The sequence below is a fragment of the Phacochoerus africanus genome, chromosome 15 (assembly GCF_016906955.1).
Source record: "Phacochoerus africanus isolate WHEZ1 chromosome 15, ROS_Pafr_v1, whole genome shotgun sequence".
Taxonomy (NCBI): domain Eukaryota; kingdom Metazoa; phylum Chordata; class Mammalia; order Artiodactyla; family Suidae; genus Phacochoerus; species Phacochoerus africanus.
This window is the reverse complement of record NC_062558.1, coordinates 76,986,161-76,998,641: the sequence shown is the minus strand read 5'-3', so window position 1 is coordinate 76,998,641 and position 12,481 is coordinate 76,986,161. Positions and strand designations below refer to the sequence as shown.

The following is a 12,481-nucleotide window of genomic DNA, read 5'->3' as shown; positions in this document are numbered from 1 at the left end:
CCTGTGTTTATTTTATATGGTACTCGTCATGTTTCCTGGATTTGAGGGAGTGGTTCCTTTCCCACGTTAGGGAAGTTTTCAGCTATCATCTCTTTGAATATTTTTTCTGTCCCTTTCTCTCTCTTCTTCTGGCACCCCTATAATACGGATGTTGGTGCGTTTCACATTGTCCCAGATTTCTCTGAGACTCTTCATTTCTTTTCAATCTTTTTTCTCTTTTCTCTTCTGCATTAGTGATTTCCAGTAGTCTGTCTTACACATCACTAATTTGTTCTTCTGCCTCCTGTATTATGCTGTTGGTTGCTTCTAATGAATTTTTTATTTCAGTGATTGTATTTTGCATCTCTTCTTGTTTAAGTTTTATATCTTGTGTTTCTTTGCTCAGTGTTTCCTGTAAATTATCAATCTTTGCCTCCAGTTTATTTTCAATGTTTTGCATCATTTTCAGCAGCAACAGCTTAAAGTCTTTCCTGGAGGCTGAGAATCTCCTGATCACTTAGCTGTTTTTCGGGGTTTTTTTCTTTCTCCCTTATCTGAGTTATAGTTCTCTGTCTTTTCATTTTTATAGGTTTTTAGTTGGTGACCTTTTTGCAGACAGTAGAGTTTTAGCCTCTCTTACTTCTGGTGTCTGCTCCCCTGTGGCTGAAGTTGGTACAGGGGCTTGCTGTAGGCTTCCTGATGGGAGGGACTGATGCCTGCCCACTGGTAGGTGGAGCAGATTCCTATCCCTCTGGTGGATGGGCTTTGTCTCTGGGTGAGATTAGATGTGGCTGTGTGCCTGGGGGGTCTTTAGGCAGCCTGTTTACTGATGCGTGGGGCTGTGATCCCACCTGGATTATTGTTTGGCCTGGGGCTTCTCAGCAGTTGATTGGTGAGGCCAGATTTTCCCAAAATGGTCACCTCCAGAGAAATGCACGCTGATGAATATTCCCAACAGCTTTGCCTCCAATGTCCTTCTCCCACAATGAGACATAGTCACCCCCTGTTTTCCCAGGAAATCCACCAAGAACTGCAGTCAAGTCTGACCCAGATTCCTATGGAGCCTTTGCTTTGCCCTGGAGCCCAGTGCACGTGAAAGTCCATGTGCACCTTTTAAGAATTGGGTCTCCATTTCCCCAAGTCCTGTGGAGCTCCTATGCCCAAACCCCACTGGCCTTCAATGCCAGATGCTCTGGGGGCTCTTTCTCCCAGTGCCAGATCCTCACATGTGGGGATTTGACGTGGGGCTCAGAACTCTCACTCCTGTAGGTGAGTCTCTGTGAACCAGTTACTTTCCAGTTTGAGGGGCTTCCCACCTGGGAGGTATGGGGCTGCTTATATCGTGTAATCACCCCTCCTCCCTCTTGATGTGACCTCTTCTTTGTCTTCTGGAGTAGGATATCTTTTTGAAAGTTTCCAGTCCATTTGGTTGAAGATTGCTCAGCATTTGGCTGTAATTTTGTTGTTTTTAGGAGAGAAGTTGAGCTCTAGTCCTTCTATTCTGCCGTCTTAATTCTATCTCCTGTTGCTCTTTTTCTTACCAATTTCTAGAAGCTCTCTTTTTGAAAAGCATCCTTTAACAGGTAACTTCATCACTCTGGAAAACCACTGGAGAAGAAGGGTGTCAAATCTGCCTGCCACCCACAGAGAACATCAGTGATGAGTCTTTTGGGACCTGCCCCTGAGAGATTAGCCCCCAAAAGTCCTAACTATTAATTTTTATATTTTTTTCTAGCATTATTGTTTTTTGGTTTTTTTCGAGAAACAGGTTTTCAGAGGTTCTTCCTCTGCCAGTCCAGAAATGCTCCTCCTTCACCCAAGTTTTAAATCTTTACCCAAAGAACTAGAATGGATGAATTATAGGACATGCCAATTTTAACTTTTATTAGCAACTGCAAAACTGCTTTCCATATTTATACCTATTTATACTTCCATCAACTATGTATATAGATACCATTCTCTTTACAATATTGCTAACACTTGATATTTTCACTTTGACTTGCCCAATCTACAATTTAAAATGGTATCTCATTGTTTTAATGTGCATTTCACTTATTACTTAATAATGGTATTTAGCAGAGTTCCTGTTGTGGCACAGTGATTAATAAATAAAAAGGCAAAAAGACATAAATAAATAAATATTTAGCAAGTTTTTATTTAAATGTTTGATTTTCTAATTTCTCTTTCTACAAATTGCTTATGTATAAGTCTACCAATTTTCTATTGAAAACACAATTTAGATAAATTACAGATATGAAAATGTTTATATTTTGGCCCTTTGTAAGATTTATTTCTTTAAAAAATAATTAAAAAAAAAAAGTACCTCTTGGCATTCCCATCATGGCTCAGTAGTTAATGAATCTAACTAGGAACCATGAGGTTGCGGGTTCAATCCCTGGCCTTGCTCAGTGGGTTAACGATCCGGCATTGCTGTGAGCTGTGGTGTGGGCTGAAGACTTGGCTCGGATCCCGAGTTGCTGTGGCTCTGGTGTAGGCCGTTGGCTATGCTCTGATTAGACCCCTAGCCTGGGAACCTCCATATGTCGCAGGAGCGGCCCTCAAAAAAGCAAACAGACAAAAAAAAAAAAAAAAAAGTACTTCTTGGGAGTTCCCATTGTGGGCCAGCGGGTTAAGAACCCAATTAGTATCCATGAAAATGCGGGTTTGATCCCCAGCCTGGATCAGTGGGTTAAGGATCCAACATTGCTGCCGCCTCAGCATAGGCGGAGATGCAGCTCGGATCTGGCATTGCTGTGGCTGTAACAGCCTGGCAGCTATAGCTCAGATTCAGTCTCTAGTCTGGGAACTTCTGTATGCCTCAGGTGTAGCTCTAAAAAGAAAAAAAAAATAAAAAGTACATCTTGACTTGCATACAAATATAAAATGACAAAAAAGTTTAAACCAGTTCGACGGTGAATCTGAACAAATTACTATTTATATAAACAACTGAAAATGTTGAATAAAGTTGCTAATAATTCAATATTTGTTATTAGTCTCAGGGCAATAATAAATTACATCTCCACTGCACAAAATAAACATGCATATCTATGAACAAGAATAATATGCACTATTATCAATTTTCAATGAACTATGGAATTATAAAATAGCACAAAGACAGTGAAAGGCCCAGGCCCCTCTTTAGAATCAGGTAATCACATAAGAGTCTTAGACAACACCCAGAGTTCCTTGAAAAGACGCTTCAGTAATCCTTTTTGGTCCATTTCAAAGTCTTTTACAAAATTTCCTGAAAAATGGTATTTATTTCTATAGAAGGACTATCCTATTTTCTTCAAGAATGGAACTCTGAAGCTTGGAGGGGAAAGAGAACCTGTTCCTCGGCCCAAAAAATGGCCTATTGCCAACATTCTGGCTCCAGGAGCTAATAACATTCCTGATGCATTTATCGTTGGTGGGCCCTACGAGGAGGAGGAAGGAGAACTCAACCACCCTGAGGTGAGAGAATTATGTGGTTTTTGTTGTTAATCTCAGTGCACCGACATATGATAAAACAGTTTATAAATCACTGTAATTCGTATATATCCATTGCCTCAAAATAAAATAATTATATGTCAAAATAAAACAATTATATAATTCTTATTAAAATTAAGAACTTATTAAGAAGTTTTCTGACTTCTTAAGTCCAACAAACAAAATAATTGATTTCATCCATATTTACTCTTTCTTTTCTTTTTCTTTCTTTTTTTTTTGTCTTTTTGTCTTTTCTAGGGCTGCTCCTAGGGTTCCCAGGCTAGGGGTCGAATCGGAACTGTAGCCGCTGGCCTATGCCACAGCCACAGCAACGCAGGATCCGAGCCGCATCTGCAACCTACACCACAGCTCATGGCAACGCCGGATCGTTAACCCACTGGGCAAGGCCAGGGATGGAACCTGCAACCTCATGTTTCCTAGTTGGATTCTTTAACCACTGAGCCACGATGGGAACTCCCTCTTTATTTCATTTTAAATTTATTCATGAGTAGGCAGTAAAGCAGTCGCAGGTCAAAATGAAACATTAAGAGATATGCAGGTAAAGTCTCCCTCCTATTCCATGTCTCGTTCTCTTAATTCCTTCCCAGATCATCACCCTGGTAGTTACCTTTGTTATGGTTTGCTGTGTTTCCTTCTGGATACTTTTTTATGCATATAAAAGCAAAAATATATAGTCAAAGGAAGACTCAGAAGCAAAAACATTTGGAAAGTAAAGTTTCCTTGCAAAGTGCAGGGGAATCATTTCAGTAAAGACTGGCTCATAGATAGTTAAATAGTAATATTCAGGGATCAAATTGTATTTCCTTGTTCATTTTTTTTTTTTTTAGTTCTGATACTTAAATTTTATTTTGTCTTTAATTGTGTTTTATTCTCCTACCATACATTAAAATATTTACTTTGTGTATGAAATAATTTGTATATACCAGAAACAAAGGTAAATCTTCATACACCATCTAGAGAAATTCACAACTTTGCTTGTTTTGATTATCAAATTGTTTTTCTTTAGAGAGTCAGATTTACAAGAAGTATTCATAGTCTTGCTATTTTCAAAACTAGAACCTGTCAGGAAGACACTGCCATTTTTGCTTCATCTCATGTGTAAAGTATTTATTTATTTTTAACCGAGTATGTAAAGTGTGTAATCACATTGGAAGCGGAAAAAATATATTTTTTCTTCACATATACACACATATGTATACACATTCTTTCCCCATCATTTTCTTTTTCTATACACTATTCTGCAACTTGCTTTTTTTTCTTCCTTCCTTCCTTTCTTTTTTCTTTTTTTGGTCCACCCATGGCATATGGAAATTCCCAAGCCAGGGACTGAATCTGAGCTGGAGCTGTGACCTGTGCTACAGCTGTGGCAATGTTGGATCCTTCAACCACCGCACTGGGCTAGGGGTTGACCTAGTACCTCCACAGAGACAAGCCAGATTATTAACCCACTGCGACTTGCTTATTTGCTTTATAGTGTGTATCTTGGAGATATTTTTCCACCTAAGTACATAAGGAGCATTCTCATTCTTTTTCTTTTTTTTTTTTTGTCTTTTTTGTTGTTGTTGTTGTTGCTATTTCTTGGGCCACACCCGAGGCATATGGAGGTTCCCAGGCTAGGGGTTGAATCGGAGCTGTAGCCACCGGCCTACGCCAGAGCCACAGCAACGCGGGATCCGAGCCGCGTCTGCAACCTACACCACAGCTCACGGCAATGCCGGATTGTTAACCCACTGAGCAAGGTCAGGGATCGAACCCGCAACCTCATGGTTCCTAGTTGGATTCGTTAACCACTGCGCCACGATGGGAACTCCTCATTCTTTTTCTTTATTTGTACTTGCTGTATGTTATGAAATTATATGGATATACTTTAATTTGCTTAACTAGTCTCCTGTTGGTGGACACTTAGGTTGTTGAAATTATTCTTTTCTTTTTGTTCCTTTCCTCTCTTCCTACCTCTCTCTCTCTTTCCCTTTCTTCCTACCTTCTTTTCTTTTTCAACATATTTTACTACATTCAGTGTTTGTCAAAGGCATAGAAAATGCTATAAACACATTTGCAAGTGTTTCTTTTTCTTTTTTCAAAATTTTAATTGGGTATTATAAAGTAGTAAACAGCTCTTACGTTAGAGTGCAAAATGAAAGCCCCTTATTTTAAAGGTGAAAAACAAGAAAATACAACGTGAATTTATCCACATTTTAAATAGTTGGCTGTGTGGTGGATAAATGCCATTTAAAAACATTTTTTCAATAGATTTATAAATCAGTTTACAGAAGATCAAAAAAAATCAATGTATAATCCCAACCTTAACTATAAATAACTAAAAAGAAAATTGCCCTCTCTCCTGTGTTTGCTTCAATATTTATGTCTTCTGCTCTTTGCCTTTCGGAGAAAATAGCTCATTGTAAGACTGCTGTCTTTTTGGATGAAGACAAGGATCAAGATCTTCCTTAATGTAGCCTCTTTCCGTAAAAGTCTGACTGGAAGGAAACCCAACTTCTCAGAAATTCTCTGGTGTGTTGGGTGAAATGTAGTGAAATCTGTGTTTTGAGCAAGTAAGCCGACTTCTTTTCTCTCTCTTCTGCTTGGAAATCTGCATAATAAATTTCACATTTCTTACATGTGTGTCCAAGCAATTTTCTTCTCGCCTTTTTTTTTTTTTTCCCAAACCACGTCAATATGAGCAACATTTTGTAAGCTGGTCTCTTTTTCATCATCTTTAGAATATGGCTCCAAACATACTTTCTGTTTGACTTTATCTTGTTTATCACCATGAGTGTTTGGTTTGTTTGCAGTAGCTGGTAATTTCTTCTCTTCATCTGGTACTTGCGGGAAACTCTCTGCCAAACAGGATTTGTACTCTTCATGTGTAATCCGATCAAATGTATCTTCCAAGCGATCATTCATTTTTCTTTCGTCACCTGGACTTTTTTCTCCCTTCTGCTCTTGCTTCTTCTTTTTAAAAGCATAATTTCACAGAGTTCCCATTGTGGCACAGTGGTTAACAAATCCGACTAGAAACCATGAGGTTGTGGGTTCAATCCCTGGCCTTGCTCAGAGGGTTAAGGATCCAGCATTGCTATGAGCTGTGGTGTAGGTCACAGATGTGGTTTGGATCCCCCGTTGCTGTGGCTCTGGTGTAGGCCGGCAGCTACAGCTCTGATTTGACCCCTAGCCTGGAAACCTCCATATGCCTCGGGTGCAGCCCTAGAAAAGACAAAAAAAAAAAAGACCAAAAATAAAATAAAATAAAATAAAAGTATAGTTTCACTAACCAACATCCAGGCCATGTCCAGTGTCTCTCCTCCTGCTAATCTTGACTAACTGCCATCCTTTGTATCTATGGCAGTAATATCCATTTTATACTGAGAAAGATCTGCTTCTGGATCTATACTCTGCTGGGTATTTTCAAAGAATACATCTTGGTTGTTCTGTAGAGACCTCTGTCATAGACATTCTACATGGTTTTAACTGAAGAACTGATGCAAGTTCACATGCTTCATGGACTTAACCTTGTTTTAATTTTCATCGGCTGATGAGAACCAGTACCCTTAATGTCATGAAAAAGATCCTCTGTCTCCAAACTTTCTTGTGGATGTAGAGGGATTTTAAAGCTTGCATTTTCTTTGTTTATTTGTACCAGTGTTTTATCTAGAGATTTACTCAAGAACTGGAGGAGGGACTCCTTTAAGTAGGGCTCCTCTGGGAAATCTTTGGTACTCCCACTCAAGGCCTTATGGCTTGAGGACGAGCCTTTTGGAACTGGCTGCAGAGCCTCAAACAGAGTAAAATCATGCCAAAATCTGATTTTAGAGGTCTCACTTTCTTGGCTTTTCTCTTGATGTTAAATAGCTCAAAATCGATCAGACAGATCCAGAGGTTTATCTATCACATAATCTCCATTCATGGAAGATTGACTACCCAGTGGAAAAGGAAAAGCATTTTCTTTATCAAAAGAGGCTTGGGGGCAGCTTACTTCATCTTCATTTTCTTCCTCAATTTTCTTCTTTTTGCTTCTGCCTCCCAATGATCTCAGGGGTACCACGTGTTTATCAGTAACAGTATCCTTAATGTGATCAGATTCATTCTGTTCACTTATTTTTTTTTCTTTTTATTTATTTATTTATTTATTTATTTATTTATTTAGGGATGTACCTGAAGCATATGGAGTTTCCAAGGCTAGGGGTCCAGTTGGAGCTACAGCTACAGGCCTACACCACAGACACAGCAATGTGGGATTTGAGCCTCATCTGTGACCTCCATCACAGCTCACAACAATGCCAGATCCTTAACCCTCTGAGCGAGGCCAGGGATTGAACCCAAAACTTCATGGTCCCTAGTTGGATTCGTTTCCACTACACCATGACGAAAACTCCAGTTCACTTATATTTTTATCTATAAGCATTGGCCTTGTTAGAAGATGACTGGTTGTTTGGTTCAGACCCAGGGTTATGATGTGTGAAAAGGGTGCTGTCTGCAGAGTTTGATCCAAGTTTCCCTGATCTAGAATTAGAAGTGTTGCTGAAAGTCATTGTTTTCAGATGCTTTCTCTTCCCAGTCTCTAAAAGACAAGGGGACAAGCTTGTATTCAAACCTAAACTACTTTTCATATTAGCAGTAGCTCCAAATACAGGAGATGATACCCAAATGTCAGTTCTTCCTGAGGAGGGGTCTTTGAAATAGAATCTGAAAATCTCGAACTATCTTCACTATTTCTTGTAGATTCCTCAAGAAGTTGTTTCTTGTGATCTCCTTCCAGACAGTGATAGAGTTCATCACCAAGAGGGTTTCTGGGGTTTCGAGGTTCAGATAATTCTTGAACACTAAGTCCAAGTGTTTCAGCAGCAACTGTAGCTAAATTATCACTAGGATAACTGCTCGTGCCATGTGTTTTTGCCCTTGGAGCCTGACTCTGATCACAGTGTCCACCACTAGAATTTCACCTTCCTTAGGTTTATGTTGTGGGTAAGTGGAGGATTTCAGAATGTTTCTCAATTAATTTGCACACCTGGAGTGCTCCACGTTAGTGTGTTTGTTCTACATATAGGACGTGAGGGTTCTCCTTTCTTCATAGTTGGTTAGCACCAGAAAATGAAAAGGCTGTTATTGGTGAAGCTGGAATAACATCTTCCTCAGATTCAAGATCATTGGTTTCATGTTGTTGATCATTTCAATTTCCTGCTGCAGCTACTCAGAAAGCTTTTTATTTTCTTCCTATAGAGTATTCTTTTCATACATAAGCTCTGTGATAAGTTTAAGATTCTGCTGACGGATATTTTCAAACTCTTGCTGTTTCTTCTGCGTATGTTCTTCAGTTACTGCACAGTGATCACATAATCCTACTCTTAATTCTAAAACTTTAATTGTTTCATGGAGGACTTCCTGTTGCTCTCTCAGCTGTTGATTTTTGGTGAAGAATTCTTCCTGTCTCTGTGTATCTAAAATTCTTTCCTTTTTCAGTTTGGTTACTTTTGCTTGTAGACCTTGTACTTCTTTATCATGACATTCCTTTAGTTTTGTCCAATGATCCTTAAAGTCATTAGATACATCTGCAGAACTAGGGCTTCCACAACTGCTTCCTGAGATATTCATCTTGCTTAATATGCTCCCCATTTCTATTGCCTGGTATTTTCTGATCTTTTCCATTACATTATATATGTCTGAGTTATCTTCGGCCAGTTTAAATATGGCTTATAAGATTGCCTTGAGGAGTTCCTGTAGTGGTGCAGTGGAAACGAATCCGACTAGTATCCATGAGGATGCTGATTAAATCCCTGGCCTTGCTTAGTGGGTCAGGGATCCAGCATTGCCATGAGCTGTGGCGTAGGCCAGCAGCTATAGCTCTGATTTGACCCCTAGCCAAAAAAAAAAAAAAAAAAAAAGATTGTCTCGAGATCCTGGAACGCCTCAGCAGGGGCTTTTCTCCTCTTTCCCTCTCTAATCTGCCAGTTCACCAGTGGCAAAGCCACCGCTTTGGGGCAGCCTGCGCTTTCCAAGGCTCAGGGAGGGCCCAGGGGGTGCCCACTAGGCTCCTGTGCCTCGAGCCCGCTGCAAGTGTTTCTTAAACGAGCTGATAATCATTAATGGAAATAGTCAATAAAATAATTTATTGGAGTTCCCTCTTGGCATAATGGGTTAAGAATCCAACATTGTCACTAGTGTGGCAGGGGTTCAAGCCTCGAACCAGGCACTTTCACATACCATGGGAGTTGCCAAAAAAAATTTTATAAAATAGCTGGTTGAGTTGCTTTCAGTATTTGGTTCTAAATATTTTAAATAGAGATAAGGCTAGCAATATTTTAAAAACATTGCACAGTGTCTTTTTCATCATTGTGTTTGCTAATATTCTTCTTGGATTTATAGTTTCCTTTATTATTATTATTATAATTATTTGTCTTTTGTCATTTAAGGGCTGCACCCGCGGCATATGGAGGTTCCCAGGCTAAGGGTCCAGTCAGAGCTATAGCTGTCAGCCTTCACCACAGCCACAGCATCGCTAGATCTGAGCTGCATCTGCAGCCTACACCACAGCTCATGGCAATGCCAGATCCTTAACCCACTTAGCGAGGCCGGGGATCAAACCTGCAACCTCATGGTTCCTAGGTGGATTTGTTTTCACTGCACCACAACGGGAACTCCGGATTTATATTTTCCTTTAGATTAGATATTTTATTTTATTTTTAATTTTTTTTTTGTCTTTTTAGGGCTGCACCCACATCATATGGAGGTTCTCAGGCTAGGGGTCTAATCGGAGCTGTTGCCGCTGGCCTATGCCACAGCCACAGCAACGCCAGATCCAAGCCACGTCTGTGACCTACACCACAGCTCACGGCAATGCCGGATCCTTAACCCACTGAGCGAGGCCAAGGATTGAACTGGCGACCTCATGGTTCCTAGTCGCATTCATTTACACTGCGCCACTATGGGAACTCCCAGATATTTTATTTTAGAATTCAAATTTTATATTCTATTTTAGTTTAGGTAACTAGTTCTCAACCTTGATTGCTAATTAGTCACCTGGAGAGTTTTTTTTTTTCTATGTATTAAAAAAAAAGTACAGTTGATTTACAATGATGTGTTAATTTTTGCTGTACAGCAAAGTGATTCAGTTATATATATGTACATATATGTGCATATGTATATATACATATATTCTTTTTCATATTCTTTTCCGTTATGGTTTATTACAAGATATTGAATATAGTTCCCTGTGCTATAGAGTAGGACCTTGTTGTTTATCCATCCTGTATATAATAGTTTGCATCTTCTTATCCCAAACTCCCAATCAATCCCTCCTCAACCCTCCTCCCCTTGGCAACCACAAATCTGTTCTCTACATCTGTGCGTCTGTTTCTGTTTTGTAGATAAATTCATTTGTGTCATATTTTATTTTATTTTTTGTCTTTTTTGCCATTTATTGGGCCGCTCTCGCGACATATGGAGTTCCCAGGCAGGGGTCGAATCGGAGCTGTAGCCACTGGCCTACGCCAGAGCCACAGCAACGCGGGATCCGAGCTGCGTCTGCAACTTACACCACAGCTCACGGCAACGCCGGATCTTTAACCCACTGAGCAAGGGCAGGGACCGAACCGGCAACCTCATGATTCCTAGTCGGATTCATTAACCACTGTGCCACAACGAGAACTCCATTTGTGTCATATTTTAGATTACACATACAAGTTTTGTCATATGGTGTTTGTCCTGGAAAGCTTTTAAAACAATAACAGTAGCCAAGCTCTAACTCAGATAAATTACATAAGAATTTACTTTTAAAATAATACTAATGCCTAAGTGTTGATTTTTTTTTTTAGAAGCTCTCAGGTAATTCTAGTATACATTCAGGTTTGAGAATCACAGAATGAGGTTATATGAGTGACTATTTCGCAGTTAGTACTGGATTGATGTAAGGATAATATAAGTAATTTACTTTATGTACTTTATTAATAGTAAAATATCTTAAAATTTAAGATGGTGGTAGTATTTTTAGTAGTAGTCATAGAGTAGTAGTGTTAAAAATATTGGGATTAAATCCATTAAAAGAATGCCCCACAGATTGGGCTGGGGACAACCATTGCATATTGAGAGAGTAAATGTTTTTCTTATGATTTTATAGGACAGGGAATTTAGGAACCAAGCAGAATGCCTAAAGAAAAGGATTACTTGGGACTTGGAAAGTCGATGCTACCTTGATCCTCCTGCGGTGGTCAGGTAGGAAGAGGGAGAGAATATGTTTAACCAATGAACACTGTAGGTGGGAAGAAATGTTACTTTTGTTTGTTTATTTTTGGGTTAAGGTGATCTGGGATTCTCTTTCACCACATCTGCTAATAACAGGCTTCTAATGATGGTAGCTTAACCATGGTGAATTCCTATTTCTCTTTCGTATAAAAGAAGTCCAGAACTTGTATGTATTGTGGCTCTACAGTGTCAGTGATATCAAGGATCAGTCTTGGGGGGGGGGTTGTTTGTTTTGTTTTGCTCTACCTTATTTAGTATATTCCGTCCATCCACAAGATTGTCTCATAGTTCAAGATGGCTGCTGAAGCTCCAGTCTGCACATTCACATTCCTGGCAGAAAGTTGGAAGAGGGGACTGCTTATGGATAAAAAAGGACACATATTGGCTGTGTTGGCCCATCTTATAGAGCCTTCCTAGAATCTGAAAACCTGTTTACATCTCATTGGCCATCTCTCCATCCAAAAGAGGCTAGGATACTGTCTTTGTTGGACATATCACCCAGACTAAATCAAGATTTAGATACTAAAGAGGAACACGACACTTAATTTTGTGTGGGTAACTGTCAGTCTCTGTCACAGTGATTAAGAAGAGGTGAAAAATAGAGAATTATCAATATATGTGTAAGCTGAATGAAAGTCTAGTTCCCAGCTTGAATGTGGTGTATAAAGTAAATGTACATTGTTGGATTTGATTTGCTGTTATTTTGTTAAGGATACATTGTTACTATTACTCTTTGAATAGTTATCTATTTGATTGGCTAAAAATAAGAAAAAACAAA

General features: G+C 39.3%; 1 protein-coding gene and 1 pseudogene across 2 annotated transcripts in view; one reads left to right on the top strand and one right to left on the bottom strand.

Moving 5' to 3' along the window:
- The window catches only part of CFAP70 (cilia and flagella associated protein 70), a 109,806-nt gene that overhangs the window by 28,709 nt on the left and 68,616 nt on the right, over positions 1-12,481 (top strand). For both annotated transcript variants that reach the window (XM_047761719.1, XM_047761718.1), the window contains exons 7-8: positions 3,250-3,432; positions 11,579-11,673. In XM_047761719.1, the coding sequence (XP_047617675.1) occupies positions 3,250-3,432; positions 11,579-11,673 (278 nt within the window). The remainder of the gene's footprint in view (positions 1-3,249; positions 3,433-11,578; positions 11,674-12,481) is intronic.
- On the bottom strand, positions 5,828-9,085 carry LOC125116475 (DNA endonuclease RBBP8-like; annotated as a pseudogene).